This window comes from Sinocyclocheilus anshuiensis, unplaced genomic scaffold, assembly GCF_001515605.1.
Source record: "Sinocyclocheilus anshuiensis isolate Anshui unplaced genomic scaffold, SAMN03320099.WGS_v1.1 scaffold305, whole genome shotgun sequence".
NCBI lineage: Eukaryota > Metazoa > Chordata > Actinopteri > Cypriniformes > Cyprinidae > Sinocyclocheilus > Sinocyclocheilus anshuiensis.
The window spans coordinates 49,169-76,946 of record NW_015540850.1 but is presented as its reverse complement, the minus strand read 5'-3'; the positions used below and the strand labels follow the sequence as shown (position 1 = coordinate 76,946).

Sequence of the window (27,778 nt, the reverse complement as noted above, 5' to 3'; positions counted from 1 at the left end):
ACAGACAGCTGGTTAAAAGACTAAAGTGATACACTTGAGTTTGAAATTGGTCACTCAGGATTTTTTTACCCTCTCTTCCCATGCTCCTGCTTACGGGTTCTGTGTGAGGCAGAGTGCCCAGCGAAGACCAGCATCATGCCGACTACTTGTGCAAGGTGCACCTTGGGAGTCTGACCCATCATGTGCAAATGGACACCTACTACCGCTGGTCTCCACTCCGACCTCACCTTTGCCGGCTCAGCCCTCCCTTCTTATCCTTTTCCCTTGTTATGCCTATCCCTGCTCTTTCTGGCTTGCTCTTCTCTTGGAGGTTGCCCACCTGCACTGGGGCATGACCCCCTTCATGCGCTGGCACAGGGCACAAACTGCTCGTGGACACTGGAGCGGCACACGCGCAGCTACAACCACCTCGAGGGTGACGTCCGCCTTCGGCGCCTCTATTCCGCCAACAAGTTCTTTCTCTGCATCGACAAGACAGGCAAGGTGGATGGCACCCGTCGGAAGAATTACCCTGACAGTGAGTAGATGCCCAGTGTTTGTCTCCATGCATGTGTCCCTGCAGAAAGGGAGTGGGGCTCATTTGGTTTTTATGATCTTCCATCGACTCTCTTATCAGTTGTGGTTTATGGCTCTTTTATTCTTCTGCTCGTAGGGTCAGACTTTTATGAGTATGTACAAAGGTGTTGCTGGGTAGGATTTGTAATACGCAAAACACTTAATTGGAAAATGAAGGCCCTTCGCTGTTATACTGGCTCGTAAAATACTACGATCTGAAATATGGAAGTCTGTCTCCACCCTAGAGACAAAAAAATATATAAAAAGGTAATTGTTACTTTATCTCCCATAATTGCAGCTTTATATCTCCTAATTGCAATGTCATATCTTATAATTGCGACTTCATATCTCACAATGTGACTATTTCTTGTTACTTGTGACTTCTTGTTATTGTGTCTTTATGTCCCACTTTGTCTATTGCTTATTTTATTTTTTACTCAGAGGTAGAAACTTACTTCTTTATTGAAATAAGCAGGGGAATTTAGCTTAAAACTAAATAGCAAATCCTTCAGTTTTAATCAGAAAATGTAAGCACAACTAAATTTAATCAGCAGTTAGGTACAGTGTCAAATTATCATGCAAATTCAACATATATTCAACATAAATGCTTTGTTGTAGAATCTTAAAATGCTCTGTACACTGTCAGAAAAGTTATACCTTTAGGGGTACAACAGCTTGTCACTGGTTTGGTACTATTAAAGGGATGATGACTTTTTACTTCTAAAAGGTGTAAATTAGTAGATCAAAGTATCAGTGTACCTTTAAGGTTCGTCTTTTAACTCTTTAGGAATAAATAAGGTACAAAGATTTCCCTTTAAGTATAGTGCCTCAGTGGAGAACTGTTGTACCCCTAAAGGTATAACTTTTTCACATTTTTTCTTTGAGTGTTTTGTATATACTTTGACACTTTAATATTTTACTGAAAATTGTGGATGTTTGATTAGCATTTCATTTTGAAATAGCAGGTGCATTTGGTCTTTAGAAACCCTGCAGTGATAAATCAACAAGATGTTTCTTACAAATCACTTTTCCCCTGCCTCCCAGTTTGATCCCATTTTTCCAGCTGGAGTTTTACTCTATGTCATCTTGTGTCAGGGTTCAGCAGGGCTTTCCATTTGTTTGAATTTGGGATTTAACTGGTCTGGGTCATGGAGATCACAGTGGGTTGACCCTGGCTGTTGTGTAAGTGTGTGTTGTTGCAAAAGAGAGTGAGTCAGACTTTTTTCCAAGCAGGTTGCTTTAACTGCTCTGCCACTGTGCAGATCTTAACTGTTGCATTACATTTGTTTACAAGTTTCTGCTCTCCATGGCTCTCTCAGATCAGCTTAGATGCTTGTACTTGGTACAGCTGGATGAAACTGTACAGCCCTCAGAAACAATTTGCTTGCACATTTACTTACCATCCTCTCATTTCCTTTCCCTGAATTAAGGTCCTTTTTAGCAAAGAGGGTCCCCTTTACAGAAAGGTATCCTGCATTTACTAGCCTTGCAGAATTTCTCAGTATTGCCTTTCCTTGCCTTCTCTTTCCTTCCAGGGTTCCCTTTAGTAGAGGACATTTTAGATTTTCATAAAAAGGGCTTTGAAATGCAGTTTTCATAATTCAGTTCAGAATCAGAACTGTTTTTTGCATTGATTTTGCTTTGCTGCTATCCACCTTGTCCTCTGCATAGCCCTCAGCGTCCATCAACACTGCTGCGTTGCCCAAACAGCCCCACACTGACTCTCCCTCTCACTTTTTCCAACTCCCGCTCCCAAACTCTCAGGTGCAAAAACAGTTAGAATTAGTCAACGGGCCCTTGGCTAATTGAGGTAGGAAAATATTGTATCAATCCCAGTGAACTGAAGACTGGAACAGCTGAGAGAAGAGGCTTCGATGCAAAGGACTGAAAGAGAGATTGAGAGGTAAAAGAATGTATAGGGAATATTATTGCATTTGTGCAAGTGCATTTGCATTGAGCAGTACAAATTTCTGGTACTTTTGAGTTTAAATCAAACTATACTCACTATTCCTCTATAGAGTTGTAAATGGGTTATTAGAATGTTTGGAAGAATGCTCAAGTTTTATTTGTTAGCAAAATAATTTTAGATAGCATTGCTTGAGGTAGGATAAAATTAAGGACCCTGACCTGGAGGAAATAGCTTGCATATTTGTGCAAATGATTTCAGAGCGTAATCAGCCACAAACTAGCCTTGCTTTGGCTCCTATTCCTGAAACTTGTTTTTGTCCAGGTGCTGAATAGAACGCAGCACGTTGAGGTTTCAGGATTCAAAGTAGATTGATGTCAATCAGCTCCAAAAAAAATAAGGTTTTCATCATTCACAGTTAACGACTGCATAATGCAAACTAGACAAGCTTATTTGACTATAATTTCGCAGTTGGAGGTGAGTGCAAATGTAGGGTTGTAGTAGTGCCTGGCAGCACTGGCAGGTCCTGACAGTGCTTTCTGGCTGATGGCACTACAAAAACGGACACAGTCCCAATCCCTTCACTAGCAACTATTCTGCTGTTGCATGAGCATGATGTTGAAGGAAGCAGACAAGAAAAAAAATTATATTAAAGTCAATTTCATGGTTTTACAAGCCTCTCAAAAAATTTGGTTAGGGGCAAATCATCTACATTAACATTTACAATTTATATCTTGCTTGAATCTCCCATGAATGGAGATTTGCTTTGCACACATAATGGTGTAGTTTCAGCACTTACCAGCAAGGGCTAACAAGCTAACCAACCAAACTTTGTGGAGATCCATGTGAGAACCAAACCTTGTGAGATCCACCTGCTATCAATATTTGCCTTCAATTTAACATCTAAGCCCGTTTTGCTAAAGTGAAGCTGTCCATGAAATGAATGTCAGTTTTCTTCAAATATGTTTTTCTAACAAGTAACAAATGTAGTAATGCAGTCTACAAGTAAAACTAGTAGTTTAACACATTTTCTCTGAAATGCATGGACAAGAAATTATGAGCATAAAGAAAAATGGAAATCTCATACTTCAAAGGTAAAGACTGTAACCATTAACCACCAGTTGATGGGTGGTGAGTGAGAAAGTATATAAATCTTAACCCAATGTTTCTGTCCATTCTTGTCTTAGCCAAGGTTGTTTTCTTTATAGTTTCTGAATTGCAGGTACTTGTTGGCTGACAAAACCAGCTTAGCTCTTTTTTCCCCTTAACATTTGGCTTTAAAAAGAGCACTGTTGAAGTCTAGGGCGTATGTGGTTGAGGACATCAAATGCTTGACTTGAGTCCAGGCAACAACACTGCGCTTAAGGAAATAAAGTCATGCGACAGGCATAATCAGAAAAGTCACTTTTGCTAAAATATGGCCATTTTGCAGTTTGCCAGGCCTTTTCCTCCATCTCCCATTTTCTTTTTGCTCTCCTTCTTCCATTTTAGCTGTATTTACAAGAGTTGTGTCATGTTTACCAAGTTTGCCCTCACTTTTCTGCGTCTTGCTTTAGATGTTACCGTTTTCACTTGCCGTGATTTCATAGGTGTGTTGAGCTTGGACCGAGTCACGGGAAGAAAATCGTCCACCCGTTCTGAATATATTGTGGAATTATTTAAAACATATTTCAAAAAGAGAGACTGTCAGTTCATAGACGCCTAGAGGCCACAGAAGAGAGATTGTGCATGACTGAATGCTGGCGCTTAAACTCCTGTAGAATCATGGGAGGTGAAAATAAATTCACAGTGTAATATTTATCATTGTATCAGGTCGGCATATGTATTATAATTTACGGTCAGATATTTTACAGTGTGAGAATTTTGAAGAATTATCAACAGCTGAATTTAGAAAATGGATTAACAGTCCTCCAGAAGTATCAAAATGATATGAGGCAGTAAAGTTCTTGGGTTCCTCAAAATATGTATTAAAGAGTGAAAGGAATGTACTCTACTAAGGATCTTTCATAGGTGTGTAGTAGTAGTGAAGCTCCTGGTCTGTGACAGTTTAAGTGGTAAGGGCACATGGGTGCTAGGTGATTCCAGACGCTTCTGGAAAGTCTGGGAATGTTGCTTACATTTAGCCTGTGGGGGCCTCTTGGAGATTTTGGTGCCAGGGAAAAATAATCCTACAAATCCTGCCTTTTTAATCCTTCCGACGGACAGTGGTTCAGAGTATAGTGAGAAAATGCCCTCAATCTTGCCAGGTGTTTTTGGCCCCGAGAAGGTGAAAAAAATAAAAATAAAAAAACAGAAACTGGCACACACTCTGAGAGTTGCAGAGCTAAAATGCTCCAATTTTTCTAACCTATTCTCTTTGCAAAGGCCAGTTTTGATGTCATGAATGGATGAAAAGACACACCATAACTAGTTATGTGCAGCTAGGTGCAAAGAAGAGTAAAACTAAAAGCCTTTGCCAACTGATTGAAAACGTATCGCAAGCGTTAATCCCACTCCAACTAAAACACCTACCTGCCTTTTAGCAAATCAGGTAGGCCTGGTGAACATTACTTAAAAGCTTATAATGTTCTTGCTAGTCATCATGTACATTTGCACGCACAGTTAAAGTTTGGTAACATTTACCGTTGTTCACCAAATTTTTGCTGTGAATCCATGCGATCAGTAATTGTATATAAGGGTGAAAGATTTCGCCATGCAGATTTTGTAATGAATTGGTCAAATTCATAATACTGACCAATAGGGATGCACCAATACCGATACTGGTATTGGTATCGGGCCCGATACTGAGCTCCTGTACTCGTACTCGTACTCGTTAAAATGCCCCGATACCAAACGCCGATACCACACAGCATGTGTTAAGTGCCATATTCAGACAAAGTTTTTTTACTAGTGGGTGCAGGACACTATAGTTCATTTATGTAAGTGAGGATAGCAAAATAAAGTAAAGTGACTAATTATACCCAAAATGTCTTCATACAGTGGACTACCAGAAAAACTGATACAAATTTGGGACCAAAAATTATTCAGACCGAGTCTGGGAAAAAAAATTGAAGTTCAGGTTTGCATGAAGCTGGGTGACAGCATGCCCAGGAGACTACAGGCTGTCATTAAGGCTAAGGGTTGCCCGACTAAGTATTGATAGTTGTGTGTCATACTAACAGCTGTCTAATTTTTGGTTGATTGTAATCCATTAGGCTACATACCTTTCTATCAAAGTTATCTAACATTATCAAGCTGAATTTGTTCTGACTCAGTTTAACTCTGAGTTCTTGTTATATTTTATTACCATTTTCTAAACTATAGCGAATAAACTGTGATAATGTGAGAAATGTTGAAGGTGTCTGAATAAATGTTGGCTTGACTGTATCTATTTGATAAATGAAGTCAACCAACTAACATTATACATACTCTTTTGGTTTCTGTACCCAATATTTAAACAATTTACAAATGCAATAAAATATTGGTATCGGTACTCTGTATCGGCAAGTACCAAAAATAAAAGTATCGGTATCGGGCGAGTACTGGAAAAAGTGGTATCGGTGCATCCCTACTGACCAATGGAAAGCTTCTTGGTTTGAAAGTGGCTTCTGTGTAAGCTGTGCTTCACACATCACTACACTACTGACAATAGACCTTTTTGTCCACAAAAGTTTGCACCTTTACAGCAGGTTTTTGCGAAGTCAATCCGTCTAAGTATACATGACAATGTGTATTCAAATATTTGAGGATTAAATACCTCCTTCTTTTCATGCACACCACTCCAAGGTCACCCATAGTCTGATTAATGTGTTTATATAGTCTAGACGAAGATGAGCTTTGCATTATCTAGGTCTATTAGTCCAACTTCGCAAAATCCAACTGGCATAATTTCATTTACATTGAAGCGCTTATGTGGCATTTTAAAATGACTAATTATTTATTTTGCCTGACAGAAATAAAACTTTTAAAGCACATGTAAACTTATTTATTGAGTCACACAGAATGTCAGTTTGATTCTAGTGATCTCTGCTGAGGTCACAAAAACGGCCAACGATAACAACATAAAACTGTGCCTACTCTTGCGATGACTCAACTAATGCAATATATATATATATTTACATTTAAAGGTTGAGCACTCTATATACCCAGTGATGTGATTACTGACAGGCAGTCTCACAGTTCAGAAGGTATTGCTCAGATTCTCTCATCTTCGCTAGCCAAATGGTAATGTTTGCAGAAAACTGACCCAAGGCCATTTTTTCCTGAATGAGAAGTCATTAGCACTGTTATTATTATTATAACTTTTTGTGAGGGATGTAAAACAAGTATTAATTAGATCAGTTGGGAATCCACAGCTTGGCTAACTCATGCAGTACCATATGCTGACTAACATCTGCCAAAGCCAACACAGTCCACCTCTCTTGGCTCTGGGGCGAAATTAAACAGACAGACAGACTTGGTCTCATTGTGACTGGGTTCAGGCTCTAGGCAGTGGTGAATTAAAACACACTCTTGGGATTGTAGTTGCTCTGAATTGACATTTTGATTAAACCTTGTTCACATTCAAGCAAGAATATGTTAACCCAGACAGTGTATCTTGGAGACTCTGAGCGACTACTCAAATCAAATCACTTTTATTGTCACATCACCAACAGCACGTGTGCCTTGGTGAGTGAAAAGCTTGGGAGCGTGCTCCAGACAGTGCAGAATACAATTGACACGTTTAACAAATAACATTATACACGTTTAGACACTTTACAAATAACAGTATACTTTTATGTACAGTATATACACTATATAAAACAATAATATACAAACATAATACACATAATCCACAAATGTACATAGAGTGGTTGTAGATGTAATGGTTGGTAAATAGATGTTGGCAGAGTATTATTGTGTTAAAGTGCAGTGCATGCTACATTGAAGTCCAGTTGGTAAAAATTGAGTTAAAGTTCATGGTGAATGGTATGGACAGAGTGGTGTGCTGTGTAAGTGTCAGTTCTGAGTGTTCAGCAGCCTGATAGTCTGAGGGAAAAAGCTGTCCCTCAGTCGGCTTGTGCGTGATCGGATCCTGCGTAACCATCTGCCTGAGGGCAGCAGAGAGAACAGTGGGATTTTACTGTGGGATTCCCCTGCATGCATTAATCACAATTTGAGATTTACACATTCTTCGCCTGTCACGTTATATTACAGTAACATTAATATCTAAAACTGCCATTTTGGAATGAATATCAGAAGTCAAAATGCAGGCTTATTAAACTGATTTCTCTTAGTCTGAAATGATACACAGGAATGCTGGCTTCTGCTGTACGTCTCCCACTGGGCTTTCTTCTTGACCTAAATTGATACTCTTTATCATTTGTCTATATATAATGATACATCAATAATTCAAAGTGAAGAGGATAGTCCCCACAAGCTCAAGTTTCTAATCAGGCCTAAAATCGAAGGAAACTCCTTATAAAATATATTACGATAAGAATGCGACACACCCAGTGCACGCCTTTATGCTCTTATACAGCTGACTTGTAAAAAAAACAATAAAACAAGGCTGAGTCACAAAAACAGGGCCATAGGATTCCTATGGCTACCGCTGAAAGGCTTTTATCACATAATCTAAAATACTTTCTAACATAGATACTTCAGTTAATTTATTATTGTGCTTTGCAGGTAGTAATGTGAAAACAGATTTGGCAACTTTTGGTTTATAAAAATAATGCAAATTTAAAATTGAATTTAAATATGAAACTATGAACAGGTTTGTAATGTCTTATGTTTGGAAGGGTGTTGCACAATTTGCAACTGGCATAATCATAGTTATAAAATGATTTACGTATTTAAAACAACATGACAACAAACAACAATATAAAACGGTGTAAAGCAAACAGCCATGTCTCCATAGTAGCACAGTTTACTCTGAGTGTAACACTACTGTTCAAAAATTTGAAATTAGTCAAAATATTTTTAAAGGAATTGTGAAAAAACTTTTCAGCAAGGATGCATTAAATTTATTAAAAAATAAAGACATTTATAATGCTACAAAATATTTCTATTTCAAATAAACTTTCTATTTATCAAATATTTCAGAAAACAGTATCACAGTTAACACAAAAATATAAAGCAGCACAGTTTTCCACATTGATAATAATAAGAAATGTTTCTTGAACTCCAAATCAGCATATTAGAATGATTTCTGAAGCTTTGTCATCACAGAAATAAATTCACATTTTAAACAGTATATTCAAATAGAAAACAGTTATTTCAAATTTAAATATTTCACAATATTACCATGTTTTAGTATATTTTTTATCAAATAAATGCAGCCTTGTTGAGCATGAGACTTCTTTCAAAAACTTTATGAAAATCTTACCGACCATCTCTGCCCAGCTTTCAATCAGAACCAGATGATTCAGAAACTCTTTCCATACCTTATCATAAGTCAGCTTGTTTGCACGAAATCAGACATAGGACAACAACAAAAGATGGGCCTCTGTGAAGGCCAACTATATGTGCTGAATTGGCAAACAGCTTTATCTCGCCACCCAAACCAAAGACATAAAGTAATTATGATGTGCTGAAATGTGCTGTCCTAAACTGACATATAAGGACATTGGCATTGAGTCCATTCAGCACAATGAGTCATAAGCACACATAGGAATTGCCCCAACTGGATGTATGTGTGTGTTTGTTCACTAGGTAGTTGTTGATTGTTAATACTGACAAGTTATATAGCCTCTATGATTTGATTTGGCAATTAAAACTTAAATCAGTTTTCAGGAGCAATTGAAGTGATAATAAAGATTTACTACACATCACAGTTGGCTCCTTCATTGCTGGTTCACTGTAACTGTAACATTCACCAACCTTTGGCAAGCAGACTACATCTGTAACCACTATGCCACTATGCATAATCACTAAGAAGCTATCAGGATTGATACATTATGTCAATTTCCTGACGCATTTTTCTTTTTGTATTGCCCCATCACCCCAGTTGTGATTTACAAATACTTAATTTTAAAAGAACTGCAACTTTTCCCACACACTCTTCAAGATCTGTTTAGTTTCCCGTGTGGCCAATTAGCTGAAACAACATTTTCAGGATGTATGTTGTCTGTCAATTTTTTGATTCTTCATCTGCAGGTTTACACATAGCAGAGCACACTGTATGTTTATCTATCTATTCTTCATGCATGTCTAATCATAGCCAGACCTTATCTTATGAATAGGTTCTGTACAATAATGCTTTACTGATTTCTGTTTGACCTAAATATTATTGCAACCAACTAAATACAGGGCAACCAGTGTAGTCCGATTCATGAACGAATGACTGACTTCACTAAAGAGTTGATCGTACCAGTTACTGAATCAGTATTTTTATCATTCCGATCACTGCTGAAAATTGATTCAAGTTTCAATAAACAAATCAAATACATATAATGTATATATTTATAATGTCTACATTTCACTGCTGTACACTGATAAAAAATGGTCTAGAAACAATTTTCACTCAGAAATGTGTAGTAAATTTCAAAGAAAGTAGAAAGACTGAAATTGTAATTTCTTGTAATACGTACTCCAAAAATGTACTTTCGAAAAATATTTTTAGAGTGTAGATATAAAATATCAAATCAAGTGGCATATGCTATAGCTTTTCTTAGCACTAACTTATATTTTCTGAGCTTTTTTAAATCTTAACCACGGATGTGTAAAGTTACACAGTAAGTTCACACAGGTGTCCTAGCACAAAAATACCAATGTAGGTAATATAATTAATATTAAACATATTCCACAAAGTTTGAAACCAGAAAAACTTTTTGTCTGAATTTTAAACAATACATTTACATTTTATATTCTCATTTTGTGGTTTGCTTTTATTTGAAAATAATGTCATATATAGAACTTAAAGTTCTTTGAAAACAAATTTTCATTTTTGGGTGAACTGTCCCTTTAACATCAACTGTTAAAAGTCTGCAGCACTCTAAAACATGGGGAGATGTCTTAACACTCTATGTTGCTGAATTCAGTTGCACAGATTCAGGTCAGCTCCGATCAGAAAGTTCCAGACCAAGGTTGAGTGGACATGGGCCAAAAATCCCCCATGGAGGATAGTGTTAAGGTGAAGGCCTCTCTCACTAGCTGAGTGATCTGACAGATCTGACAAGAAGCTGATGGCCCCTTTGTGCTGCCTGTCAGCTTCCAGTTCAATCCATCTCATTTCAGTGCTTTGAAACACAGCGCAAGCTCCAGCCATGGAAAACATCCTGCTCCGGATTGACCAAGTGGAACTCCTTGGGCCAGATTAACTAAACAGGGCAAATTAGTGTGAGACCGCAATCCCATAAAAGCACAGATGGGAGTGGAAAGTTCTGAGGGTGATCTACTGCAGGGGCGTAGATTACGCGGGGGACGTGTCCCCCCCACTTTTAATATCACGTAAATTCGTCCCCCGCACTTTTTCGGGCAAGTGTGTTCGCATAGAGGTTTTCAAGAGCCCGTGTGAATAAATATAGATTTCAATTCAAAGAGACAGGATAGTCTGTGCATGATCTGATGTTTTATTCGATATATATATATATATATATATATATATATAACATTTCTGTCCCCCTCACTTCTGAAATGATGGCTACGCCCCTGATCTACTGACAATGCGCACATTAAAGAACACATAGGCAGACAGCGCGTTTCCATAATGAACAATGCAAGCAACCAAGAGCAGCGCAAATTAGTGTAGGGTCACAAATAAGCAGATGACGAAACACAAGTGCAAAATGGGTAAAGACATGCTTTTGGGGTGTTAAATAATGCCACAAATATCAGTATACTGACTACCACAAACCATTTAATTTAAATACTCTCCTCCCATAAATTTCGCGTCTGAAAGGGAAACTCCTACAAATGCATATACAGTAAGGTCAGCTGCAAAACTATCTAATCTCATCACTTATGTTTCACTGCGTGTCTTTAGTAAATCCTGACAGTAGTTTTTTAATGACAAAAGAGGGTTTGCGTTGGTGCAAATCTGGCCCTTTTTCTATGCTTGGATGGCCATGTTTCAAGTACTACCTTCTCTTCTGTTGTCACCGCAACACAACCTTTGTAATTCCATTGCTATTTTTAGGTTAAGTACTTTGTCTAATGAGAGTAAAACGGGTGATGTAATTGATTTGTGTGCTAGATTATGGTAATTGTTCTGTGTGACAGCAAGTATTAAGCCCTGTGGACTCACACAGTTTCTGGAGAAGTTCAGCCACAGCTTTGTTTGAATGAACCTTGCTTGTATTTTCAACGATGAGGTAGTATGCTCTCGTCCCCAAGTCTGTTTTTAGTCAGGACGACTGCATCTGCATTTTGGCAGGCGGACGGTTCTCCTCTCATGCAACTTGGTGCAATTAACCACATTTCAACAATGACCTCAGCCTTAATCCTGGGCCTTTTGATAGCGCTGGGTGCAGAAAACAACAGAAGCCTTGAGACAAAATAGCCCTTGAATCTGCTTGTAACTATCCGTACGGACCATTGATGGCTACCCGCTTGCTGGCAAAGGAAGTGATGCGTGATTTGGAGGCATTGCTGCACACCCTCTCCTTGATTAAAGAAAAGCCCATTTATAGCGGTCTGCTTTCTTTCCGTGCCACCTCGCGCCTTTTAGTACCTCATAAGACCAGACACACCAGACCATGTCTTCGTTAACCTCTTGCGCCTTCACAGTCCTCACGACAGAGGAACCGCTTGCCCTCCGGCATGCTAAAACTCTTAGTGGGTGGGTGATTGTCTGCTAGTTTTTCCAATGAGGAAAAATGCTAGCAAGGGAACCATTCCGAGGGTTCAGTTTCACATGCGAAAGAAGCCAGATATGTACTATTCAGCCTTTAGGAGCAATAGAAATCGGTCTTGTTGAAGGTCTGGCCACTAGTTTGTGACCACCAGCGTAGTTACAGCAACCTTACAGCGAAACAAGATAAAGAGAAGGAAACCTGCATAATATATTAAGACATATTCAGAGAATTTATCTTTAATATGAGTCAATTTTATCTTATTGCACTGGCAAATTTTTTTTTTAAGTGTAAACCAGCTAAAAACAAGTGAAATCTGCCAGTGCAGAAAGACAAAATGCACTCTAAAAAACAAGTCTAAAAGCCTGTTCACACTAAGATGAATGTTCTGTGCAAAAATCTGATGCGATAAACATTTTAATTTGAACTTATGTTAATAAATCTGCTCAGACCAACACAAACATTTGCAAGTTATAGGGCCAGTTTTACTAACAGCTTGTGCCAGCGCAAACCGTCTTTTGGCGTTAAAATAGTACTGTCAGGTTTATTAGAGACGAATTAGAGGCATGGACACAGTTATTTTTGCGCCTGACTTTACTGAATATGCATTTGTTGGAGTTTCCCTTTCAGACGCAAAATTTATGGGAGGAGAGGATTTAAATGAATCACACAATGAGATTTACTAATGTTTGCACTCGTCAAATTACTGGTATTTGCGCCATTATTTAACGGCCAAAAAAAGCATGTCTTAAACTATTTTGCACTTGAAATGGCTGCAGTTATTGTTGCTAGGAGGAGGCATCTCAGAGAACAGAGAGCGCGTGGTAGAAGGGAGAGGATTTTTTCCTCACATATTAATTTATTTGGAATGCCAGAAGAACACATTATCCGAACATATAGTTTGCCGAGCCATGTTATTTTTAATTTGCTTCAGGAAATAAAAGACGACTTGGAACTCTCAACTAGGAGTCACGCAATACCAGGTCTATCAAAACTTCATGCAACCCTTCATTTTTTGGTCTCCGGTTTTTTCAATGTACTATGGCTTCTTTATTTTTTTATATTTTATTTGCAACTATGCTAATTTGCGCTGCACTTGGTATATTGTGTTGGTCGATATGTAAATGAGATGTTGCGTCTGTGTTCTTTATTTTGGGCGTTGTTAGTAAGTCACCCGCAGAAATGTCCACACCCATCGGCACTGTTTTGGAATTGCGCTCTAGCGCTAATTTGCCCTGTTTAGTAAAACTGGCCCATAATGTATTCCATAGCATTGTGAAGGAAATTGGTCAACCAATAAGATGTGCTCAAAAATCTGAATCGTTGTTTGAAAATATCTAAAATTGTTCCTTTTCTGTGACATGCAGTTCTCAGACACGGAAAGTTGCACAGCGCTTTGTGTACTGGGGTAACCAGATTATTTCTGCTTTTTTAGTTTAAAAAAAAACAAAAATTTTTAACGTCTAATTATTGGCTTATCTGTGTTAGTCAGAGTTTGTAATATTGGTGCATACAGTATAGTGCCTCCAATATAGATTTTAAAATAAAATGAAGTTAGCAACAGCTACTGTACATTTACATCTTTTCTTATTACATAAAACACCTTAGAAAAAATAAAAAAAAATAAAAAAAACTCCAAGTGCATTATCTGTATTTTGGATCCTCTTTGTACCTCTTTTGTTACAACTTTATTGGTGTAAGCACCAACTTCACAACTAATTTTGTGGTGAGCAGATTAAATAAACTGCCGGACTTTAAGTGTCTTGGTTTACCCTTTGTGGGTCATACAGGGAATACATTGGACATTCTGGGACATTCTTGTTTTAGGGGTTGATGATGTAATTTGGCCTCTGACCCTGGATCCATTGACTCTGCAAGTGGGCTCCTTATCTGGGACAGTAATTGACTAATGAAAGGCTTCCTCTGCCTTGTGAGAATCTCTTATCGCACTGCCGAAAGCAAGGTCTCATTTCTAAATCTTGATAGCATTGTTTTAAACACATTTATACCATACACACAAAACAATTAGCTAGTTCGTCTCTGATCCGTTAACGAATATATGTTTACAGACTTAAAATGTGCAACTGCAAATTTAACTGTAAAATGTTAAACATGAGTAAAATAAAGCCATGCAATTTGACTACAAATCCAAGATTAATATGCACCAAAGTGCTCAGTATTTTAACAGTTTTATGTGTCTTTCAGTCAAAATCTTCAAACTTTTCCAAACACGAAACCCTTCTACACATCAGGAGAACCAGTCATTGATAGAAAGAGCCATCTGTAAATTTAGACAAGGCAGACGAATTGACAGAAAGAGACTTGGGGCCCTGGCTAAGTCTTTCATTGTCCTCATCTGACCCCTGCTTCTCTCCTTCCTGGCCTCTGTGCCTCTTACCTAGGCCATCTCTCTGTGTGCGGGGGGTAATGGGATACCTGTCACTGGCTCTAATGGCCTTTGAAGGACCTGGCTAATCCCCGGTGCTTGCATTCAGTGAGCCATAAAAGCAAAACGAGGCCAAGGGCAGGCCCCTGAAACTGTAACAGCTCGGAATTGTGCGAGAGGGAACATCACCCAAGTGTGCAACCCTGGTAAATGAGTGTGATAATGGACTCTCAACTGAGTTCAAGTGCCTTGATGGTTGTGGTTCAAATTTGCACAACCTCACTTGCTGGCAAACTAACATCTGAATTGCTTCTGTACACTATATCGGTACCGTATCGGTTATCGGCCGATATTAAAGACTTTTTGATCACTATTGGTCCATATTGGATGTTGAATTGTGCATATTTATAACCCCATTTTTTATATTTGAATTACTTTTGCAGTCATCTAGTGTTCACTTAAAGTTCATCTTTACAAAAAAATTATAATCTAATTAATAACAGTTAAATGTAATCTTTAGCAAATCTCATCAACGAAAATCCATTCTATATTCATATTTGGTATAATTTTGTATAATTTACCATTAAATAGTTGATTTTAGTATTTACTCATTAAAACAAAATAGTATGGAATATTAATTTGGGCAACTTATCATATATCAGCCATATCATGAAAAATTATCGGCTTATCGGTATTAGTCAGAATTTGTAATATCGGCATCCCTAGTGCCTCCAATTACACAGATTTAAAAATAAAAATATAAAATGAAAATAGCAAAAAACTACTGTAAATTAAAAAAAAAAATTCTTACCAAAACAACTTAGAAAATGCATTAAATCTGTATTTTGTATCCTTTGTGTTGGTACAACTGTATTGGTATAAGTATATATAAGTAAGTATCAACTTCATGGCTAAGTGTTCTGCTAGGGACATTTGGGGTAAAATTCTGCAGATCAGTTTCAGTATTAAATATAAATGTCGTTTTCCAACCATGACAACTCTGGTGCATAGAATAGAATATTGTTTTTTATGCTTTCATTCAGTCCAGCTTGAGTGAAAATGACATGTTCTTATACTGGAGCCCTATGAAACACATGGCGAGAAGTAAAGAGCAAGTCTGAAACAGATGTTTCACATTACAGCCAATGGACATTTATGAGACTGGACAGTAAATGCTTGGCAGAGTTATTTAACTTCAACGTGTGTGACACGGTCAAAAATCTTTTTATTGGATTTTATTTTTAAAACATCGTGCAGATTTCATCACCTTTTATATGAACTATAGCAGTTCCTATTTGCTTTTGTTCATACAGTCTGAAATATGTCAATATTACAATCCATATTATAACTCAATAAAGAAGTGCATGTGTGTGTGTGTGTCATCTATTATATACCAATATTTTAAACTTGAATAGTTTATCTGTATCACTAAAATTGATTATATACTCATATACTTAAAGTAAATGTTTAAAAACACCATTAATTCGCAATTTAATAGCACTGATAAATTTAATCTTTAGCAAATATCTAAATGAATTATGTGTGATCCCAAAATTCACTTTTGATCCACGATTGATTTCAGTGTTTTATTTAAAATTTATTTAGACTACATAGTATAAATGTTAATATCGGTTTTTTTTTGGTTAATTATTAGCTTTTTGTATAGAACACTTCTTACGGAGGTCTAATTATTTTTTTGGGGGAAAAAAAGTGTTTATAACTTGGAAAAAGGCATTGTTGATGGTTCTCTGCTCTCGTGTAGCAACTGTACCAAGGCCGCAGCGCACCTTGTTCAGGCTTATTATTGCTGAAGAATCTATTTAACGACCAATTTAATTGTGAAAAAGAGCATGTTTACCTCACACGCAGGCCTCTGGTGCAATGGATAGCAGACTAATAGGATGAGAAAGACTGATGTTATCAAAGCCAGCGTAGTTTAACACACACCACCCCACCCCCTGGAGATGGCAAGAATGTGGGAACGAAGAGAGAAATCAGGCCAGGCAAAGAATCGCCTCAGCCACGTCCTTTCTTTGCACTCTCGTTGTTTCTTTCATCCCTTTCTTTTTACTACTTTCACAGTCCAGATGGACCCAAATGCAAGCGAGTACATCTGAACAAACCATTGTCCTGCTTCTAAATGGTAAAAAAGGTGTATTTTTCATTATATTTTATATGCCGCAGGGGGCCCTGGCCTCGGCACTCGGCCCAGCCTCCACGGATGGACCTCTACTACCCCCCCCCCCCCCCCCCCCCCAAAAAAACATTATTTTATTTTAATTTTATACACTCCAGGCAAGACATTTCAAACAATTTTGATTTTCTGTAACTAATAACAGGACATTCAGACATTTTTAAGTGTGACTAAAACGTCCAAGCCCTATATTTTAGGTGCCACCATATATATTACATATAGCTAAGTTCAACCAAGGGGCCATGCGTGTCTCAAAATAACTAGTTTGGTTGAACTTAAAAGTGCTTGTGCATTAATCAGCACTGTGTAACATTCAGTTTAATACTTAAAATCAATTGACATGCAGATGGACTCAGTTTAGTGCCGAAATGTCTAGCTTTTTTCTACACATTCAGCTTAGACGGAGCATTGGAAACTGGTATAATAAACAGCTCAGCTGTACACATTTATTACATCAATAACAACCATAAGTTACGTTTATGACTGTGTAGGGTGTCATGGGATCTAAATAAGACATGAGAATCATTACTATAGGCTGAAATGCCTAGACAGACTTACATGATTTGAATAATATACAGTAATACGAAGCCAATGTGGAAAGTTGCACTAAATACTGGAGCATAGACAAGCTATATTAGTATACTATAGGACAGGAGGTTACAGGGTCATTTTCACAATCCAACATTATATGTAGTGTATATGTGCAGTGTGTAGGTATAGGTGGAAAGTTTTAGAATTTAGAAAAGGTTTATGTGTGTAGAGAAGATGTGTGTCATAGCTTGTAGCCTTTGGAGACTTCATATAATTATGATGCATGTCCAGAAACTCATGCTGGAGCTCAGCTGCTCTCTGGAATATTTTCAGGATCATTCAACTGTTAATTAGCTCATAAATTTAACGACCCAGCACAAGCCATTCATGCATACAAGTGAAGTCGTTTGACCACACCTATGGTCATTGAGCTGCATCTCAGTCATGCCAGGAGTTGTAAAATGGTGTTTTATGCCATAAACATTCATTTTCGGATTAAATCCATTATGAAATTACCTGAGACCAACAGAACACCCATAAACATTCTTAGACTTACATCCAAGGAGGACCCCAGATCATATAGAGAACAAAATATTAAACAATTATGAAATTGTATATTTAAAAAACAAAACAAAAAAAACATTTCTGTTTAAATAAATGTTGTTCTTTTGAACTTTTTTTTTCATAAAAGAATCCTGATAAAAATGTATAATTGTTTCCAGTAAAATATTAAGCAGCACAACTGTTTTCAGCATTGATAATAAAAAAATACAAATTAATTTTTGAGCACCAAATCAGCATATTAGAATGATTTCTGAAGGATCATGTAAAACTGCTGAAAATTGGGATTTTCCATCACAAGAATAAACTATATTTTTTAAAATATATATTAAAATAGAGAACAGCTATTTGAAATCATAATAATATTTTACAATTTTCCTGTTTTTACTGTATTTTGATCAAATAAATATAGTATTGCATAACGAACTTATTTAAAAAAAAAAATGACACCAAACTTTTGAGCGGTAGCATATATAATCATTTATAAATAATTATACACATCTGCCACCATTTGTGGAATTTTATTTTATTTTTTATTTTTAATTATAGTTACGTAATCAGATTACTTTTTCAAGTAATGCATTACTTTTAAATTTACACGTTTACTTTTACTTGAGTAACTTTTTCAAATAAGAAATGCAAGTTACTTTGTTTTCTCGTTTATTCACTGACAGCTCTCCTGTCCCGTGTTGAGAGAAATTGGGAATGAGGTGCAAAGGCAGAGGCACTTTCTTCAGTCTGAGGCTTATTAGTTTCACTTTTGGTGTGAATGGACTTTTACAGTTGGCAAAAATATCACTTTTGGGCTTTTTGTTATTAAAAATAGGCTAAATAAGCATTCCAGCTCAGGTGCAAAAGTAATGCAAAGGTAACGTATTGCATTACTCTTCATAAAAAGTAACGAAGTAACACAATTAGTTACTTTTGTATGGAGTAACACAGTATTGTAATGCATTACGTTTAAAAGTAACTTCCCCAAGACTGACCATCAGATTATAACCTTTTCCCCAGGGCACCAGCGTTCGGTGAAAATATGATTTTGAGTGTAACACGGTCCAAACCTAGGGCAGAGAGGTTTCTCAAAAAACTCAAGCTGTTTAAAGCAGCGGTGACTGGGGTGGGCTCACGGCCTGAACGCTCATCCCACACACATAGGCCTCGAGTTCATTCGGCTCAAGAGCACCTAGGAGGAGGCTGATCTGATCAAAGGTGCTGGTCATGGCCATTAGGCACAGCAATAAGGACCCAGCATGAAAAGGTTGTGATCTGAAAAGGGTTAGGAAAGAAAAGGAGAAAAAACAACATCAGGACCCTCTAAAGGAAGAAAGCAAACTGTGAAAAAATTGAAAAGGTACGTCAATCAACTACAAGCACCCAGTTGGACACAAGAGATTCCCAGGCTTTCACCCGAAAGGGCGACAGGCCAGAGAGAGCTGCTGGAGGGGGCAACCTGGGAAATTAAAGACCCTCTTTAAAAAGCACGTAAGGGAGGGGGTTCGCCGGAGAAACTTAGCTCCATCTTTCACCCTATCGACCCCCTCCTTCTCTTTTAATTGATGTGGGTGGAACTTTGCTCTGTGTGACAAAAGCCGGGTCATTAATGAGACCTTGTCAGCTTCCAAATCTCAGGTAGATAACAAAGGCCTATTGGGAGCAAAGGGCCAGTTGAAGGAAACATAATTTTAGGAACCTCCTGACCTCCGCCCTGACTTTCCTTATTACCAGCATCTACATCCTGCATTCTCCACCAACTCCTCCTCCTGCTCCTCTCACCCGACGATAATTCTGACAAAGGAATCGCTTTGAGAGCTCCTTCCTGCTTTTTTCTTAAATGATTTGCTTTCAACGTCAAACAGGGCTGAATGATCTGAAGATGGGCTCACTTCCAGAAAGTAAAGGGTGGGAGATTAATGCAAAAGTGAAAGAGTAAAAAGACTGTGCAAAGGGCTTTCAGAAGTTACATGTGAGATGGGAAGAATGGGTAGTCTACACTTGACTAAGTCTGTAGAAATGAGGATTTTGCTTGTAATGGTTCAAGCAGCTTATTGCCAGCTCCGGTCAAAACATGTCAAAGGTCAAGAGAGTTTGCCGAAGGTGTGATGAAAACACGATGCAGTTTCTCGGATATTATTTTCACCTACTAAACTCATTGGTTACTCACTAATAATTCATTCATTAACTCTTGTTCTGTGTTGAAAATCCCTTCATTTGGTGTTCCTGGTCAAAAATGACCTCAGTTTTTGAGTGGAAAAACATTCAGTCAGTTCTAAAAAGAAATACAAAACTTGTGCTAACTGAATAAAAACAAGTTGATTTTAGAAAAATGAATACAATATTTATGAATATAATAGCATAATGAGAGATTTACAATACATTTTTTGTTTGACTGGGAACACCTCAAATGTAACATGGTGGAGACAAAAATGATCCTTTTCTCCCCACAGGTTTTCACATGCCTTGTGTGAGCAACGTTTTAGTCCAATGTGATAACATAAACTAGCCTTTTGGGGAAAATAAAATCTTCTCATTGTTAAAATGACTGGAACACAACAGGAGGGTTAATATAAAAATAAAAAAATACTACCAACAAAAAGTATAATGGTGTATATTCTAAATGGTGTATCCATTCACATTACTCCACTGTACCTGTAGGTCCATGTAGCTGTATGTGTTGAATCACTACAAAGAACCATCTCATGAGCCATTCTGCTGGGATTTGGGCTAAAGTGGTTGCACTGCAAAGTATTTTACTGTCTTCAAAGTTTTAGGTTGTGTTGGAAATTTTTTTCATGAAAAATTTAATTATTTGAGCACTCCAGAGACCATGAGCTTAAGACACAATAGAGGACATTTAATAAGATTAATAAAGGTCCAACTGGCCTTGATAGGTGTGTGGTCATGCGTTAAGAACTTGAATAATTTCACTTAGATAAATCCGCACCAACTAACCTTCGGATTTTCTCAACTGTGGTTCAACTGAGTTCAAATAATGGTAAAGAATGTATTATTTATATGAACATTAGATGACAAATGATGGGTTTTTTTCTTTTTCTTTTTTTGAAAGATAAGGTTTTAGCCCATTAAATAAAGTACTAAACCAGTTCTTTATTCAGGAGGTCTTCCTGACTTTCACAGCTGAATTGGATTTGACTCACAGCTTTGAGCAGCTAATAATGAAAATTAGAAGTAACAGCACTTACTTCAGACACCGGTGCTTTTCATTTGACTGGACCGTTCCTCATAAACTCAATGTGAGCTCCAATCATCTGGGAGACTGGCTGGATGTCTTATGAGTTGTTTGCACGTGTCCGTCACCAAAGCTACCATGTTGTAAACACAGCAAGTAAATAACATATTGGCCTTCAAAGGACAGACATTATAGAATGAGGTCGCAGCTGTATACCTGAGCGATCTATCAGCGCGTCTTCATGATGAAGGGCTACGTTATCCATTTAAGTTTATGAAGAAAGACATGACTTAATTTATGTATGTACTGTTACAAGAAAAAGATTTCACTTTCTGTTGCCTGTCAGCTGTTGCCCTATTATTGTTTCCTTTATATTAATTTTTACATTTTAATATATTATTTTATTATTTTAATCTTTTTTGTTACTTTTACGGCATTTTCTAGGTTGCAATACATTTAAATTACATGTATGCATTTAACAGATGCTTTTTAAAATATATTTATTGAATACATTGTTAGTTGATTTGGATAAATGCATCTGCCAAATGCATACATGTAATGTAAATGTAAATACATTTAAAAAAATTAACACACAAAAAAAAAAACTTAAAAAGCCAAAAGAATAATAAATATATTATAAAAAGCATTTAAATAAATAAATAAAATCACAAAAAATAGTATTTCAGGAATAAGATGGCAAGCATTGGAGGACTGTTGTTTGCTTTTTGCTTTTAGAGTTAACCACAAAATACATATGAACAATAATGAATGATAGAAGTTTGTTATATAGTGACATTAAATTGCTGCAGTATCTTCTGTTTTATCGGTTACAGTGATTTAATTTCCAAACCCATCAGAAATAGCTTACACCTAAGGATGTTATTCTCTCGCTACATTTTCTATTCTGTTTTCCAAGTCTTTCTGATAGAACACAGTATTTTATATCATAATAAAACATGTGTAATTCAACAAGTACATTCATCCCAGGAAGTGTCACAAAGTTGCAGACGATAATTAGTCTATGAGTTTAAACTGGAAGAAATGGCTGTTGAGAAATAGCTACACCTGCTCAAACCTGACAGCGAGGGTTTACTCAGTCACAGCTGAAAAGCTTTAACCAGAATCCCAAACCCAAGTTCTTCGGTCTGCCACCTGCAACACATGTGTTCAACAGATCTGCCTTCCTGTGCTTTTTTTGTGTGTTCATTTCCCAACTGGCGCTAGGTCAACATATCATTCAGCACCTCGATGTGTTACAGTGTTTACAGTCCTTGTCCAAAGCCAACAGCTGATTTGTCTGCACTGTTTCCCCTTGCAGTATTATAGAGAGGCACCCAGCTGACACCAAATGGTTTGCAGCGTTTTGTCTTTTTTTCCTTTTAAGATGTTTTTTACGAGCCTTAAACACTCATGGATGCTCTCAACAGATAACATCAGACAATATGAAGTATGTGATGTAATGGAGAGGAATGCTCTCAAAAAGCAATACATTTTTTTTTTTTCACAGGACAATCTCAGGTCATCTCCTAAACAATCTGCTCTATTGTCATGACAATGGTCCAGCCTCCATTATAGAGCAAAAAAAAGCAATAGAAGAACCGAGCATGATGGACATCCAAAAATAATCAATCTGAAACCAAACTGCCAGATCATTAGAAAAAAAAAAATGCTTTAGATACAGTAGAGTCGAATAGGTGAAATGCATTTTTGACTATTGATTTCATTGATTCGTTCTTGGTATATTCCGGAACATGGAACTCTCCTGACTTAATTAAGTGTTGGGAAGCGTTACTTTTCATAAATATTGCATTATAAAAACAAACATTACATTACATTAAATTGATATTTATATGGTAAGTAACACATTTCCTCATTGTTAGCTGACTTAGGGGACAAAGCATGCAAGGCAGAGGAGAGGAATGAAAACTTAAAATCCCAAGATTTTTTCCTGTAGGCAACACAGTTTCACAAAAATTTGTGACCATTTAAATTTTTTTTCCAATTCGTACAAATATGCGCAAATTCATTGACATACGCTCAACTGAGGGGTAAGTTTTGTGGTTAGGGTTTAGGGGTAAAGTTTAATACTTATTTTTTCATACAAATCTCATGAATTACATCGTATGAATGTGTACGAAATTCCACACTTGTAAAATAGCTGTTTTCTCGAGAGATTGGGTTGAAACAAGGTCACCATTGTTTCACGCATTGATCAGCATGAAAATGACAAAGCCAAATTTTTATTTTAGCAAGTACACTTAGAATCAATTTTTCAGTAAATAAAATAATATGATGTAAATATATTAAAGAGATAGTTCAATCAAAAATGAAAATTCTGTTATTAATTAATCACCTTTTCGTTGTTCCAAACCCGTAAGACCTTCGTTCATCTTCAGAATTCAAATTAAGATATTTTTTTATGAAATCCAAGAACTTTCTGACCCTGCATAGACGGTAACAGAACTATCACATTCAATGCCCAGAAGGGTAGTAAGGACATTGTTAAAATAGTCCATGTGACATTAGTGGTTCAACTGTAATTTTATAAAACGAGAATACTTTTTGAGCGCAATGAAATTTACAAAAAAAAAACTTTATTCAACAGTTTCTTCTCTTCCTTGTCAGTCTTCAACGCTTGTACATGAAAGTACCACGATGCACGCATGTGCATTCCTCTGGTTGTAAACAAGGTGCTGCGCATGCGTCTTCTACGTTAGAACGCCAGCTCCTGTGTCAACAGCACCACACGCATGTGTCGTACTACTCTCGTGAACATGCATCGATTCACACGAAAGAGAAGAAATTGTTGAATAAAGTTATTTTTGTTTTCTTTGTGCAAAAAAGCTCTCGGATTTCATCAAAAATATCTTAATTTGTGTTCTGACGATGAACGAAGGTCTTACAGGTTTGGAACAACATGAGGGAGTTATAAATGACAGAATTTTCATTTTTGGGTGAACTATCCCTTTAAGTAATGCATTACTTGCAACTTCGTATTCGTAACTTTAAAGTTTTATCCCCAACATTGTCCATAATATCAATGCAGCATATTGTCGTTTTCTACACTTCATTATGTTGTCGTTGATTATGCCATAAGTGCCACCTGAGTTCCAAAGAAAACCATGTCTGGAAATCTAGGTTGTTCTTGGTGGATTCACAAAGAGCATCATTCAAACTGGCCTGTTGTAGTGTGTCCTGTTTTTTCTTGTCCTGGGAGAAAAAAAAACACATCCCTTGAGTATATGGATGCCTGGTTTTCTAATCAGCAATGATAGAGTGGCTTTTGATGGAGAAACTCGCCCTTTCTAAACCAGACTTCTGTTCCTTTTTTCCCCTCCTCAGGTCTGATGGAAATCCGATCTGTCAGTGTGGGAGTTGTCGCCATCAAATCTGTCAGCACTGGCCTGTACCTAGCTATATCCAAAAAGGGAACGCTCTTCGGATCGGTAGGTACATCACAATGTTTCAGCATCTTATAGTATTAACATTTTGCAAATTAAAGAAACAAAAATGTGTAAATCTGGGTCATCCAATAAATATCCTGGAACTAACATTTGGTCTTTTACCGGAACGTCCCAAATCTTTGGACACTTAATGTTTTTGTGACGTTAGTGCGTGCCACCAGACAGTTGTTTGTGGCTTGTTTAATGAAGACGCCCCATTGCATGGTGCACTTTAACTGCTCTCTGAGAAATCTCACCCTGGCAATCTGTCACCCAGCCATGATAAGATAGCTTACAGATGGCTATATCTGTCCTCCGATCCCCAGAGTAAACATGACAAACCTTGGGAATCACTCGAGGCCTAAGCACCCTTCTTTTCTTACCCTTTTGAATGATTATTAGTCGCATTCACTCATTCCACAGTGATCTTATCGGACTGTAGGCTAAAGCTGCCTTGACCAGGACTCTTAAGTGTTATTGTCATTCATCCTTTTTGTCCCTTTTTCAAGTTAATAGCTTTATCCAGCTGTGGCAGAGTGGCAGAGCTCTCTTGGCTTCGTCAGGCAGCTTTTTGAGCCCATGCGAGACGGTGACGGTTGATTTACTATGACAGGCTGGTTGAGATAAATACAAATGCGTAATGGGTACACAATAGGATGTTTGGAACATAACTCACTCCCAGATTTCTGATGCTGTTTTTCACCACATAGTTCAGTGTGCTTGGTAAGATTGTATGGTTTAATATGCTAAACAATAAAAGGAAAATAACATATTTGGACTTAGTGATCCATATGTAATTATTTAAGAAAATGGCCTCTGTAAAAACAAAATAGCTGACATCTAATCTGACTATTGGGGACTTAAAGCTCAAAATCTGCTGTTTAAAAAAAAAGTAAATTTCTGTGTCATCTTGTGTAGCCAGACATTTGCCTTTTGGATATAAACTTTGCAGCTTACCCTTAGATTTTAAAATATATTTGAATAAACTTAAGTAATTAAAAAAAAATACATTTCAATCTAAACACTATTATATTTTTTGGCAAAAGCAAAATGCATTTAAGATTGGGAATGTGTTTTCTTGCCATTTGAGGTACATTTGGCAATATTTTTGTCATTTGAAGGTGTAGATGTACTGTATTTTCACTTTGATATATTTGATATATTTCCATTAAGTTGCACTGTTTACAACATGTATTTCGCATATATCTGAAGTATATTTTGGCCAGAGAAATACATATATATTTATATACATATATATTTTATTATTCATTTTTTATTTCTTTAACGTACAAGAAAAAATAAATATAGTTTTTACACAACATTAAAAAATTTACACCATGTACATATTAGTCTATTTTAAAATAAGCTTACATGTCGAAATGCATGTGAAATGCTATCTTTCTTTATTTCCTTGACTGATCCGGGGTGTGTGGACTCTTGTGTTAATTTCTACATTTTCAGGCTCATTTTCCGCTAGAAAACTTACAACTGCAGTCATGCACACCATGGAATTTGAAATCACTAACAAACACAAAATTTTAGCTAACATGATGATTTCCATGCTAGTCGGACTCGTACCTGCAAATGTTCAAGTTGGTTGAGTAGCCTTTGTTAAAGCAAGAGTCTTCATGCATAGCTTACGCTGTAAAACTATGTTATTTCCTTTATCCTCTTTGAAAACAAAATAACTGTGAAATTCCAGACATGAAAACGTTTTTTTCACAGCAGGAAGCATCGTAATTAATTTACTGTAGCAGCGTCTCAGTCATCCCGCGTTTGAGGAGAATAAATGTAGACGGGTGTTATTTGCGCACACACCAGCAGGCGGCTCACGTGAGTCAACACGTGTCAACAGAACCAGAAACTATGCAGCGTTATGTCAAAATACTAATTTATTTAATTTAAAATGAAACAAATGTAATCCTGATAGTATTCCCACTTTTTACAAAATGCAACTGTAATCTGAATACTTTGTTTTTTGACGTAACTGTAACGGATTACAGTTACTAGATTTTTGTATCCTGATTACGTAACGCCGTTACATGTATTCCGTTACTCCCCAACTTCTGGTGCCATTTTAGTTATCTAGATGAAAACTGAATTTAAATGAATGTATTTGACAATGAAATACTGACTAAAATTAAAGAATATTTCTGTCAAAAGACAAGTATGTAAAAAAGAACACTGCATGTACAAAACTACTGTAAACGTTTTGATGTTGTCAACAACACAGTTCGAGTAGTGACTCAAGCTGCACTCTTCATTTGACTCGTTGCAGGTCAGATACAGCCCCAGCTGCAAGTTCAAAGAGCGCATCGAAGAGAACGGCTATAACACCTACGCCTCGTTGCGCTGGAAGCACAGGGGGAGGCAGATGTTCGTGTCACTGAACGGCCGAGGGAAGCCCCGCAGAGGCCACAAAGCTAGACGGAGACACCCATCTACTCATTTCCTCCCTATGCTGGCCACATAGCTGGACTCTTCCTCATGAGCAATGCTATACCATCTGCATTTGATGGGGACTTGTTAAATGTTATTAAGTTCTGGTTTTGTTTTTTCGCCTGAGTACTGTACAGTACATTAACTTATTACTCTGGCTCAGCTTAAGACCCAGTTCAGTTTAAAGCAAGGGTGTTAATATGATGTATATACAGGTTACGTATTAATGTTATTGTTGAGTTAACTAGGCATTTACTGCATCTATCCGTTATCCTATTATGGCAGATTTCTGACTGACATCACCAACCTAGACTCATTGTAAAAAAACATACTGTACATACAATTCCCTGCAGTTTCCAACTGAAATGAACACTAGTGGCAGTAAAACGTCGACACTCTTTTATTCCTTTTCACACAAATTATGATTATAAGGCATTTTGTCCATTATAAAAGACTGTGCTCTTCTCATCTTAAGACAAAGAAACTCTCAAAACAACTTTTACCACACTGTATATATAAGCTATGCATCACATAACCAGCTATAACATTCAAAAGTTTGTTTAAGTTTGTCTTTATTTTAAAATAAATTAATACTTTCATTCGGCAAGGACACATGGTCAAATTGGTCAAAGGTGACAGTGAAGACAAAGAAAAGATTTCCATTTTAAATTAATCCTGTTCTTTTAAATATTGTTAAATCAAAGAATCCTGAAAAAAAAATGTATCATAGTTTCTACAAAAATATTAAGCAGCACAACTGTTTTAAACATTTATTATAATGAGAAATGTTTTTGAAGCATAAAATCTGCATATTACAATGA

At 37.0% G+C, this 27,778-nt stretch overlaps 1 protein-coding gene across 1 annotated transcript; it reads left to right on the top strand.

Annotated features, from left to right (window-relative positions):
- The first annotated feature begins 62 nt into the window (after positions 1 to 62).
- Positions 63 to 27,305, top strand: LOC107687712 (fibroblast growth factor 22-like). The gene is made up of 3 exons (XM_016485160.1): positions 63 to 517; positions 24,418 to 24,521; positions 26,797 to 27,305. The coding sequence occupies exons 1-3, from the start codon at positions 181 to 183 to the stop codon at positions 26,989 to 26,991; spliced, it is 636 nt and encodes a 211-aa protein (XP_016340646.1). The 5' UTR covers positions 63 to 180; the 3' UTR covers positions 26,992 to 27,305.
- The last annotated feature ends 473 nt before the right edge of the window (positions 27,306 to 27,778 follow it).